This window comes from Seriola dumerili, unplaced genomic scaffold (genome assembly GCF_002260705.1).
Source record: "Seriola dumerili isolate Sdu_G_001 unplaced genomic scaffold, Sdu_1.0 BDQW01000127.1, whole genome shotgun sequence".
Taxonomy (NCBI): Eukaryota; Metazoa; Chordata; class Actinopteri; order Carangiformes; family Carangidae; genus Seriola; species Seriola dumerili.
In genome coordinates, this window is record NW_019174382.1 from 1,249,199 (window position 1) to 1,259,454 (window position 10,256).

The following is a 10,256-nucleotide window of genomic DNA, read 5'->3' on the forward strand; positions in this document are numbered from 1 at the left end:
AGTGAGGACGAGATGTCATTATTCTGAGGACACAGACTTAGTCACTACGACTTTCTTGAAGGTTTGTCGTACAATAAGAAGAATCTAATCAGTATTTTGAAGGATTACACCTGTGATGCATTTCAGCCCGATAAACACCCACCAACCATTCCTCCAAAACCAAAAGATTTGATTTCTTCAAATTGGGTTACCATTGATTTCTCTTAGTTTCAAAAAGCTATGAAAACCAGATTTGATAATTATTCAGAACAGGTCATCCATCAGTCACAGTTATCTTTAAATCACCTTTATTTTTTGGGGGTAACATGACATCCAGATACGCTCCACCGACTGAGACATTTAAAGGAGTCGATCTCAGCTCACACAAAAGGAAAGAGTTGTTGTTTTTTTTTAAATATTTCGGCAGCTCCGTCTCAGTTCAGACTTCTCCCTCTTCAAACTCTGCATTTCAACACCAAACACTTCATCACAGCTCGACAAGGCGCGTTCCACTCCACACACTCGACCTTCAGCGGACACGTCCTTCAGAGGCAGCAGCTGAAACACTTGTCGTTTGTTTCAGAGATCGATCTTACCTACTAACTTCACCTTGAGGAAACCTTCCTGTAAAAAAAACAAAGGAGTCTGTAGGTTGTCTGTGCAAGAAGCTTATTACAACCCACGGTTAACTTTTACTGTTGGGCTTGGAAGGATGGATGATACAGGAGACGTCTGTTTCCTCTTGATACAGTCTTTGTTTTTTGTTGTATCCACAACCTTACCTTAATGTTTATTATCTGACATCTAACCTTTAAGGAAGTTCTTATTCCAACCCATACCACGACCTTTTCCTCAACCTAACCAAGTAGTTTTTGTGTGCATATTTGTTATTGTAACCATGGCAACAAAGGTATAGGCCTAGGACCTGCAGGGGGGGGGGGGCTTATTTCAGGAGACGCTCCTACGGGTTGTAACCCAGGGTAGGGACAAACTACCGATAACGTTCGCTCAGGTTGGACGACTTGTCTCGATTCGTCAATTCATTATTTTGAGGAAAGGTTCAGACACCATATTTAACAGCCAGTTACAGTACAAAAAATCAGGGTAATAAATAAATTAGTTAATTCATTTAATTAATATCCAACCGTTGTGTGTCAGGTAGGTCTAATTACTAAATCTCATTCCATTTCAAACACATAAATGAAACCAAACAGTCCAACAGTCACATGGAAGAAATTGAATGAATTGGCGTTTTATCTACAGCCCAATTATTCATCCTGGTGCACCTGTCCAGGTATCAGTGCATCACTCTCCAGCCCCGCCACTGAGGTGAACGGCGTGATGGTTTCCAAGGAGATCTCGGGGTCGTCCTCGAACTGGACGGTGGCAGGAAGCAGCAGCAGTCGGTTGTGGCTCTGAGAACCGTTAGAGATGAGCGACTCCTCGTCAAACTGCGCGCTCATGTCGTCCAGGTGGTCCGAACCGATGTCAATGGTGCGCGGGTGTTGCTGCGGCTGCGCGGGGACCAGCGCCTCCTTGTGGAGCGTCGTGTCGTGGTGGTAAGAGACGAGCTCGTTGCTGAAGTTCACGGCCTCCACCACGTTGTTCGAGCAGATTCTGTTGCAACCGAGGATGGTGGTGAAGGCGCGGCGGAAGTCGGCGTTGAAGGCGTAGATGACAGGGTTGAGGGATGAGTTGGCCCAGCCGAACCAAACGAAGACGGTGAAGGTGGTGTCGCTGACGCAGGGCGGGTCACAGAAGGGCACGGTGCAGTTGAGGACGAAGAACGGCAGCCAGCAGAAGACGAACACCCCCATGATGATGGAGAGCGTTTTCAGGACTTTGGTTTCCTTTTTAAACGACGACTTTAACGAGGCTTCGTCATTGGACCGATGCTGCTGCTGCTGGTTCCGGTTCACGCCGTGGCCTTGGTTCTGCGCTTGCTCCGCCGCCCTCTCCAAAGACGTGATCCGGCGGATTTGGGTCTGAGCGATCCGGTAGATCCGGGTGTAGGTGGCGATCATGATCACCACGGGGATGTAGAAGCTAATGAGGGACGAGGATATAGCGTAGGTTTTGTTTAAGTTGGCGACGCAGCTCTTGGCGCCGGCGCTGATGTTGCTGCTGTTTGTGAAGTTCCTGCCGCCGGCGACCATCATCGCCAACGCCTCCGCCATCATCTCCTCCTCCGATTCCTCCTCCTCCCCAGCCCGGTGCCAGTTGAGCTGCACAGGGATGAAGGAGATGAGGATGGACAGCGTCCACGCCACCCCGATCATGACAAACGCCACCCGGTGAGTCATTTTCCGCTCGTACTTGAAGGGGCTGGCGATGGCCCAGTAGCGGTCCATGCTGATGATGCACAGGTTGAGGATGGACGCGGTGGAGCACATGATGTCGAAGGCGATCCACACGCCACAAAACCGTCCGAACAGCCACGTGCCCGTCACCTCGGTGATGGCCTCCCAGGGCATCACCAGCACGGCCACGAACAGGTCGGACACGGCCAGAGAGATGACGAAGAAGTTGGTGACTTTGGAGCGCAGGTGCCGGAACTTGACCACGGCGGCGCACACCAGCGTGTTCCCGAGCAGCGTGGACACGATGAGGAGGAAGAGGACGCAGCCGACGAGGACGCGCAGCCCGCCGCTCCCTCCATCACCTCCATCACCTCCACCACCATCGCCGCTCCCGCCGTCGTCCTCCTCTTCCTCGCCGCCCGTCCCGTCCAGCTCCGACAGCACTTGGGTGAAATTACTCCACGTCGTGTTTCCCATCGTCTCCACACGGAGAGAACAGATTAACATCCAGATCTGAGACCGACCCTCCGCTGCTCAGCTGCCCCGGACACACGCACCATCCTCTGGTCTCAGCGAAGGAAGAACAGGAAGAAAAAATGTGACTTTATTCAATAAAAATCCTGTTTGCTCCTGATTCCCTACACACGAGGCGCGGATCAAATCCCAGAAAAGAACATTTCTCCTCAGAAATTAAAATAATATTCAAGATTTAAAAAAAACAGACAACCCATAATAATAAACGAGCAGCGGTGATAATAAATCCGGGTAAAGTTTGGCGCCTCCGCGGGGGGACAGCGTCTCCGTCCCGGTGTGAGTCTCAGCGGACTCCCCTCTCTGAGTGTGACGCGCTCAGACTCGCGCTCAGGTGGAAGCGGCCGCGCTGCTCCGCTCAGGTAATAGATTACAGGGACCCGGTTCAGTCAGAACCGAGTCCACGTGAGAAAAGTGTTTTTAGATTCACTTTGTTCCAGAGAGAAAAAACTGAATCTATGAAATTATGACAGAGGAGGAAAAAAAAGGTTTGGCAGCTGAATGAGCGCGTGAGAAGCTCTCCTGTGTTTCTGTCAGGAATGATGATAATAATAATAACAATAATAATAATAATAATAAAGATAATAAAATATTACTATAAATAACAGTATGTTATTGTTAATCCAAATGCTCCGTCATTTCGTTCCATTCATTTTACATTACAAACAGACCAGACCCAATAATCATCAATAATATGGTGATCAATAAAAATGTTTCACATCCTGTTGGTGACTTTTTTTTAAATTATGATTTTTGCAGATAAAAAGCAACAAAACATCAAATATGAAACTTTACATGAGTCCACTGATTATTTTCTCAGTTAATCAATTAATTGTTTTGTAAAACATCAGAAAATGGTGAAAAATTATTAATATAATTTCTCAAAATATTCAGTTCATTATCAAATCAGCAGCTAATATTCACATTAGAAAACACACAGAACCTTCAAATTTTGGGGATTTTTGCTTGAAAACGGACTTAAACGATTAATTGATAATGATTTATTTCCTGTTGATCATTGATCAGCTGCACTAACCCTAATCTGTCCCTCCACTGTCAATAATCCTGTTGGTGCTTGTTCACCTGAAGCAGGATCAGAATCCGTTTATTGCTGAGTAGGTTTTCAACACACAGGGAATTTGTTCAGCAGGTGGGACACCTTCAATATAAATAGAAAAATCTAAAGTATATTTGACAATATTACTGTACTTCAAAATATGAGATTAATGATCAGGAATGTTGGTTATTAATGTAGGTTAAATGTGGCGTTGGGCAGGTGATGCTGTGGGTGGTCACGAGGCCCTCTGCTGGTTTTAGTCATTTTAATCAGAGCTGCAGAGGCTGCAGAGAACTGAGGGACAGATCGAGATAAACAGACAGCATGTTCTGCATCTGTCTCTCTCATCCGGCTACAGCTGTGTTCAGTGTCCTCACGGTTCCCCAGGACAAAAGAGACATTCAGATACGGAAGTGAAGGGCAGAGTCTGCTGTGAACAAAGGAGGAAGAGTTCGTTTTCATATGTCTTAATAAAGTTCTTATTGTTGTGGCTGCTTTAAAAAACAGCCGCACATTTGTACATCAAACACTGACCTTGGCTTCATTTCTGTACAAAGGAAGCATTTTATAATACCTTTAGTAACACAGGAGAGGAGGCTCTGAGCCTCTTCTGAGGCTTTGATACTTTCACAGTATTAATATAGAAGCTAGAGCTGATCTATAATCACACTACACATGGACACAGACCTTTACACTGGAGGAGCTTTAACTTTAGATTCAACTGATTTGAACTGACGACAGATGAAACCATAAAGACGGTAGGAACGTCTGAAATTCCTCCTTTCATTCTCCTTCATTTGAGTTCATCTGCGTCTCCTCCTCCGTGATAAAAGGACATTTAATAAAATAAAACTCAATACATTCATTATAAATAACTACAGTGCTGGATTCAAGGTCCCTTTACACCCAAAGAAATAAACTTTCATAATGACAGATGAAGTCGACACTTTGACTCGTCACAGGAGGCAAAGCACAGATTCAACCACCAGATGGCGCCACCTGTCTATAGTGTCTTCATGTGTTTGCTACTGTCGCTGTGTGTTTGATCTTCTCAGCTTGTTGATACCCAGCCTCAGTTTTCTGTGCAGCTGTAATATAAAGAAAAAAATGAAGAAAAATAAATGTAGGAATAGATTTAGTTGACAGATATTTATTGAAACACTGATCTGCATCAGAGCAAAAAAGAAAACGACCTCTCTGTTATCAGTCTTGAAGCGGGGGCTCTGGACCAGCGGCCCCCTGAGTAACACTTAACATCACGCTGTTCCTGTCGTGGCGTCAACACGTTGATCACACCGCCGCCCTCAGGCCTCGTTATGAACCTGTCCTCAAATGAACTTCTATAAAATGAACTTTAGTAAACCCAGAAACCTTCGCTCGTGTTTCTCTGTCCAGAGGTCACGGTCATGTCACTCGCCCTGTTTGTGGCGAGCTGTGAGGTAATGATAAGGTCACAACTCACAGTGTGTGTCTGATTCTGTCTCAAGTCTGGTTCAGAATTGGTCCTCATAAGTGTAGTAGAGTAAACAAGCAGATTACACTGTCACTATTTGCTGTTTTTCTGTTTGTACTTCCTTGTGTGTGTGTGTGTGTGTGTGTCAAACTGCGTATACACATACCTGAACTTTCTGCATCTCTTAGTTTTATGAGCTCTTCTTCTTTGCGGTTGCTACTGTACATTTTGTTTTTGTGTTTCATGTGCTCAGTTAAATCGTACCTGTGTGTGTGTGTGTTGGTGTGCACTTTGCCGCGAGCTGAGGGCGGAGTCACCTATGACGCAGGCGAGGCTGATCGGGGCTGGACCGCCGCCCAGCTCCTCCTCACCTGTAATTATGCCCGGTAGCAGATCTGGCGGCGGCTGCCGGTTCGACACCGAGGTGAAGAGTTGAAGCTCTAATCACTGCTTTGGTTCCACAGTTGAGGGGCAGCAGCAGCTGATTAGTGTGTGTGTGTGTGTGTGTGTGTGTGTGTGTGTGTGTGTGTGTGTGTGTATAAACACTCGTCTTTGTTTTTGTATATATATATTTTTCTGAATGTGTGTGCATATCTTCACTGATTTCTGTTTCTTTGTGTGTGTGTGTGTGTGTGTGTGTGTGTGTGTGTGTGTGTGTGTACGCCTGGTGACGTTGAACTTGCATGAACCTGTAGGTCACACGGTGAACTCACAGCGCAGCTTCATCTGAGGGTGATGGTCTCTGCCTGTCGGAGGCGTCTCACTAACATAAACAGAGTGTGTGTCGCGGCTGCAGGGCGCGGCTCACCTGCGAGCTCGTCTGGATAATTAAAAAGAAGCAGAAAGAGAAACTGGATTGGGAGTCTGTGTAAACAACACAGAGCCACTGTGAACAGAATGAGGTCATATGCATCCTGAGCTGTAGCCGGTGGGTAGATCGATCCTCGTCCTCCCAGGCAGCAGAGCGCTGGTTCGTTTCAGTGCAGCTGAAGAAGCAGCTTGTAGAGACTTGAAATGTGTTTGATACACGGAGGCTGATCCATCACACAAATGTAACTTAAATATTTGTTATGTTCAAGTTTTGCTTCATATTTTCTTCTTCTTCTGTGTTTTATTTGAAGTGTTGATCCATCAGAAGATATAAAAACCATCTCAGTGTAGTTTCACATCTCCTCTCTCAGGCTTCTCTCTGGAGCTCTAGTAACAACAGGTCTGTGAGCCAATCAGAAGAGAGGAGGCTCTGAGCCGCTCTTCTGATTGGCTGACTGTTTTCTGACTGATCCAATAAAAATATAGCAGATTTCAGGTAAAAACACTCAGAGAAACCAAATCCTGTAAAGGTTTGGATGGTGGGTCCAGGTGGGCGGGGCTTGGTGACTGCTTTGTTGTGACATCACAAAGTTCCAGAAGTCCTGACGGCTGGTTTTAAGGCTCAGTTTCTGAATACAGGCTGTGTGCATTTCTCTGTGGACTGAGGCTTTGATACTTTCACAGTATTAATATAGAAGCTAGAGCTGATCTATAATCACACTACACATGGACACAGACCTTTCTATGAAACCTAAAAACCATCCAACACATCGATCCATAGCTGAGGGTTCAGTGAGGTCACATCAACGAAAGGATGGAGAGAGAGAGAAAGAGAGAGAGGAGGTGCGATGAATAAAAGAAACGAAAAAGAAAGTGGATGCTGACCCACTGCTGAACCTTGGAGGAATAATGACCCTGGAGAACAAGTGTATGTGAGAGAGAGAGAGAGAGAGAGACTTGAGTGTATTATTGCAGCTGCCATGCTTGTTTTAGATCTTATCCTGGTTTTCAGAGTTCATGTGTTTTGGAGTTAATAGTTTCTATCTGCCATGTTGGCTCTGAGCTTTAAAAACACTCACTTCACTGTCAAGATATTTTTGGTCTTTACACGATTTTATGTTTCTCCTCTGAAGAAGTAAAATCGTTTCTCTGGAGTGTTTGTCTTGTATTTTAAAACGCTTTTTTTCCCCTCTGTAATGACCAGAGAGAGAGAAAGAGAGAGAGAGAGAGAGAGAGGTCCAGTCGTAAATCCTGCTGTTTGATAGCAAACACACGGCAGGGTCACCAAGAAAAACACACACCGTCTGTAGCCCCTGGCTGAAAGTGTGTGTGTAGTTTACCAGCTAAAAGAGAGACAAGGACGCCTGACAGGTGAGCTGAGCCTCTGCCGCCGCTACAGGGTGTCATTACAGGAGCTCCAAGTCCGAGAGGTGAAGGGTCCCGGACTCAGGGGACTCCAAGTACAATAACCAACACTAAATGATCCCAGTGCAAACCAGCAACCACACTGTTCGTCCATGTCACGCCAGCATGTTCAAATCTGATTATCATGAGTGAAAAACGTCTGTAAAAATGTAGTTGCTAAGACTTGACTTTACACTTTCTGAGTGACTAGAAACTAGGGATGGGTCGTTGACACCATTATTCCAGTAGCGTACTCGAACATTGAAATGACTGAACATGCCCATCCCTACTAGAAACTGGGAAGGGTCCTCGCTCGTCAGGGGTTAGTGAGTTACCCAACGTGTGAATATGTTCCACCGTGTTCGATGTGGTCGCCGTCCTTTTTGTCCTTTCTCGTATTTTATGGCGGCTGGCAAACTACGCTACCGCCACCCACTGCCATGGAGCGTGTCGTTGGTGTCTCATTCGGAAAGTTGTTCTTGGAAAAGTGGAGTTTAGTGGCCAAGTAACAGTAGTTTGGTACATTATTTACGTCACTTGGAAATCTAACTTTGGTTTTCATGAGGAGGAATTATCTTTTACTTTAAACCTGTCAGAATTTGTTTAATACGAGAATTTGTCACGTCAACAGTCGGTTCTTCAGACGAGCATCAACAGATCTTTGATGTTTTGACTTGTGGGGGATATTCAACGTGGAGGCTGTCGGCTGTTTGGAGTTGGGAGATAACTAACTCCAGAGTGAGACGGACGCCCAAGATAGAGACGGAGAGAAGACAGACGCATTGAGTTGTCCGAGGAAAGTCTCAACAGTGAGAAGAGCTTTTAGGTCCAACAGTGACGCTGAGTGAACGTCTGAGCGGCAGGAAGACGAGGAAACCTCAGTCATAAATATTTACAGAGAGAACAGACAGGAGCCATTTTGGATGTGTGATTGTGATTTTGTCACATGGGATAAAAAAGAAAGAAGAAAGAGGGTCAAAGAAAGTGCAGTCGTGTCATTCATTGTGAGTGTGTGTGTCTGTTCCCTGTCAGCTAGGACTGTGCATTCACAAACTGAGACGCTCAGAGCAGAACTCCATTTATTTTCTTGTTTCATTTTAATTTCCAAACAAGTTTCACTGATTCCCTGAAGTCATTTATAACCTTCGCTTCACTTTATTCGTGCAAATTTTTCTCAGTTCTGTTTGTGTTTCGTCAATTTCCTTTTTGTGTCTTTAAAAGTTTTACAGAAATCAGTGGGAAAAAAAATGAAATACAGTTCAGTGTTGATGTTTCCAGAAGTAAGAGCCCTGTTGATTTTCTCCTGGTTTTAGACGACAGACAGTTGGAGCCAGTCAAGACTTAGACGGACACAAAATCCCCCGTTGACTCGTCAAACAAAAGACAAACACATTCGGCTCTCAAAGGTTGAAAGGTACAAGCCTCTGGACATAAACCCGGAAAGAGAGAAATCATCTACAGCCCCCAACGTTCATTTCACTGAGAACCATCCAATTACCAAGCGTAAACTGTAATCGCGCGCACCGCCGACAGGAAGTTGAAGCTAAAGAATTGTAGAATCCTAATGAAATATTCAACAGTTTTAAATCATTTCCCGTTCAGATTCTGGATCAATATTTAACTTCACTAACTGTGGTGATGGGTTTTGTTCAGTGTTTTGAATTTGTTGCAGATCTGAATTCTCAGGATGTTGAAATAATTGGATGGACGGTCGGAACATGAACCGATGTTATCGTTAAATTATTGGTGACCATGCTGGTTCTTCTGTAATTTAAATTTTAACATATTTAAACATTAAATATTAAAGGTCTAAGCCACCAGGAGAGCTGTTGTGATATCAGCTGAATGTAGGTAGTCGAATTCTTCTTTGTCTTTGTCCTGATGAATTTCCATTTATATTATAAACAACAGTTGATGGACGCAGGAGCGCATCTTTGTCTTGTTTCTATTANATATCAGCTGAATGTAGGTAGTCGAATTCTTCTTTGTCTTGTTTCTATTGATATGTTTGTGATAATGCGGTGCAGAAATATGGTTTAAATGCCGTCAGAATCTGTAGACTGGTTCATATATAAAGCCAATAAGCAGGCCTCTGACATTTGGTGAAAGAAGAGTGAACACTTAAACTCAAAAACAACATAGAAACATTTCATTATAGTCATTTACTATACATTAATCTCCTATTCTGTTCCTATATTCCACTCCTTTTAGGAACCTAACACTTTGGAGAACCCATGTCAAGCACCGGAATGATTCATCCGCATGAGTAAAGGTTTGTTTTCACACGACAATCAACTTCGACAATCAACAGCTTCATTATAGACAGAGCTGAGATCGCTCCGAACACTCTGAAATAAAACACATGGATATTATATAATATATACAAGTAACTTCAAAAGGCGAATTTAAGAAATCACCTCAGAGAGTTAAAATACCAACGTAATGACAGGTAACAGTTAAAACCTCCGTCCTCGACCAGACGAGATCAGGAGGACGAGTGATCACTGTGAGGCTGTTCTCTCTCTCTCTCTCTCTCTCTCCCTCTCTCTCTCTCCCTCTCTCTCTCCCTCTCTCTCTCTCCCTCCCTCTCTCTCTCTCTCTCTCTCTCTCTCTCTCTCTCTCTCTCTCTCTCTCTCTCTCTCTCTCTCCCTCTCTCTCTCTCTCCCTCCCTCTCTCTCTCCCTCCCTCTCTCTCTCTCTGTCTCTCTCCCTCTCTCTCTCTC

At 44.7% G+C, this 10,256-nt stretch overlaps 1 protein-coding gene across 1 annotated transcript; it reads right to left on the bottom strand.

The window, feature by feature from the left end:
- Nucleotides 1-1,247: 1,247 nt before the first annotated feature.
- Nucleotides 1,248-2,756, bottom strand: LOC111224225 (D(1)-like dopamine receptor). The gene has a single exon (XM_022748647.1). It carries the CDS (start codon nt 2,754-2,756, stop codon nt 1,248-1,250), a length of 1,509 nt encoding a protein of 502 aa, XP_022604368.1.
- Nucleotides 2,757-10,256: the final 7,500 nt, after the last annotated feature.

Excerpts from the sequence above, each read along its gene's own strand:
- LOC111224225 (XM_022748647.1), bottom strand. The coding sequence starts at position 2,756 with ATGGGAAACACGACGTGGAGTAATTTCACCCAAGTGCTGTCGGAGCTG.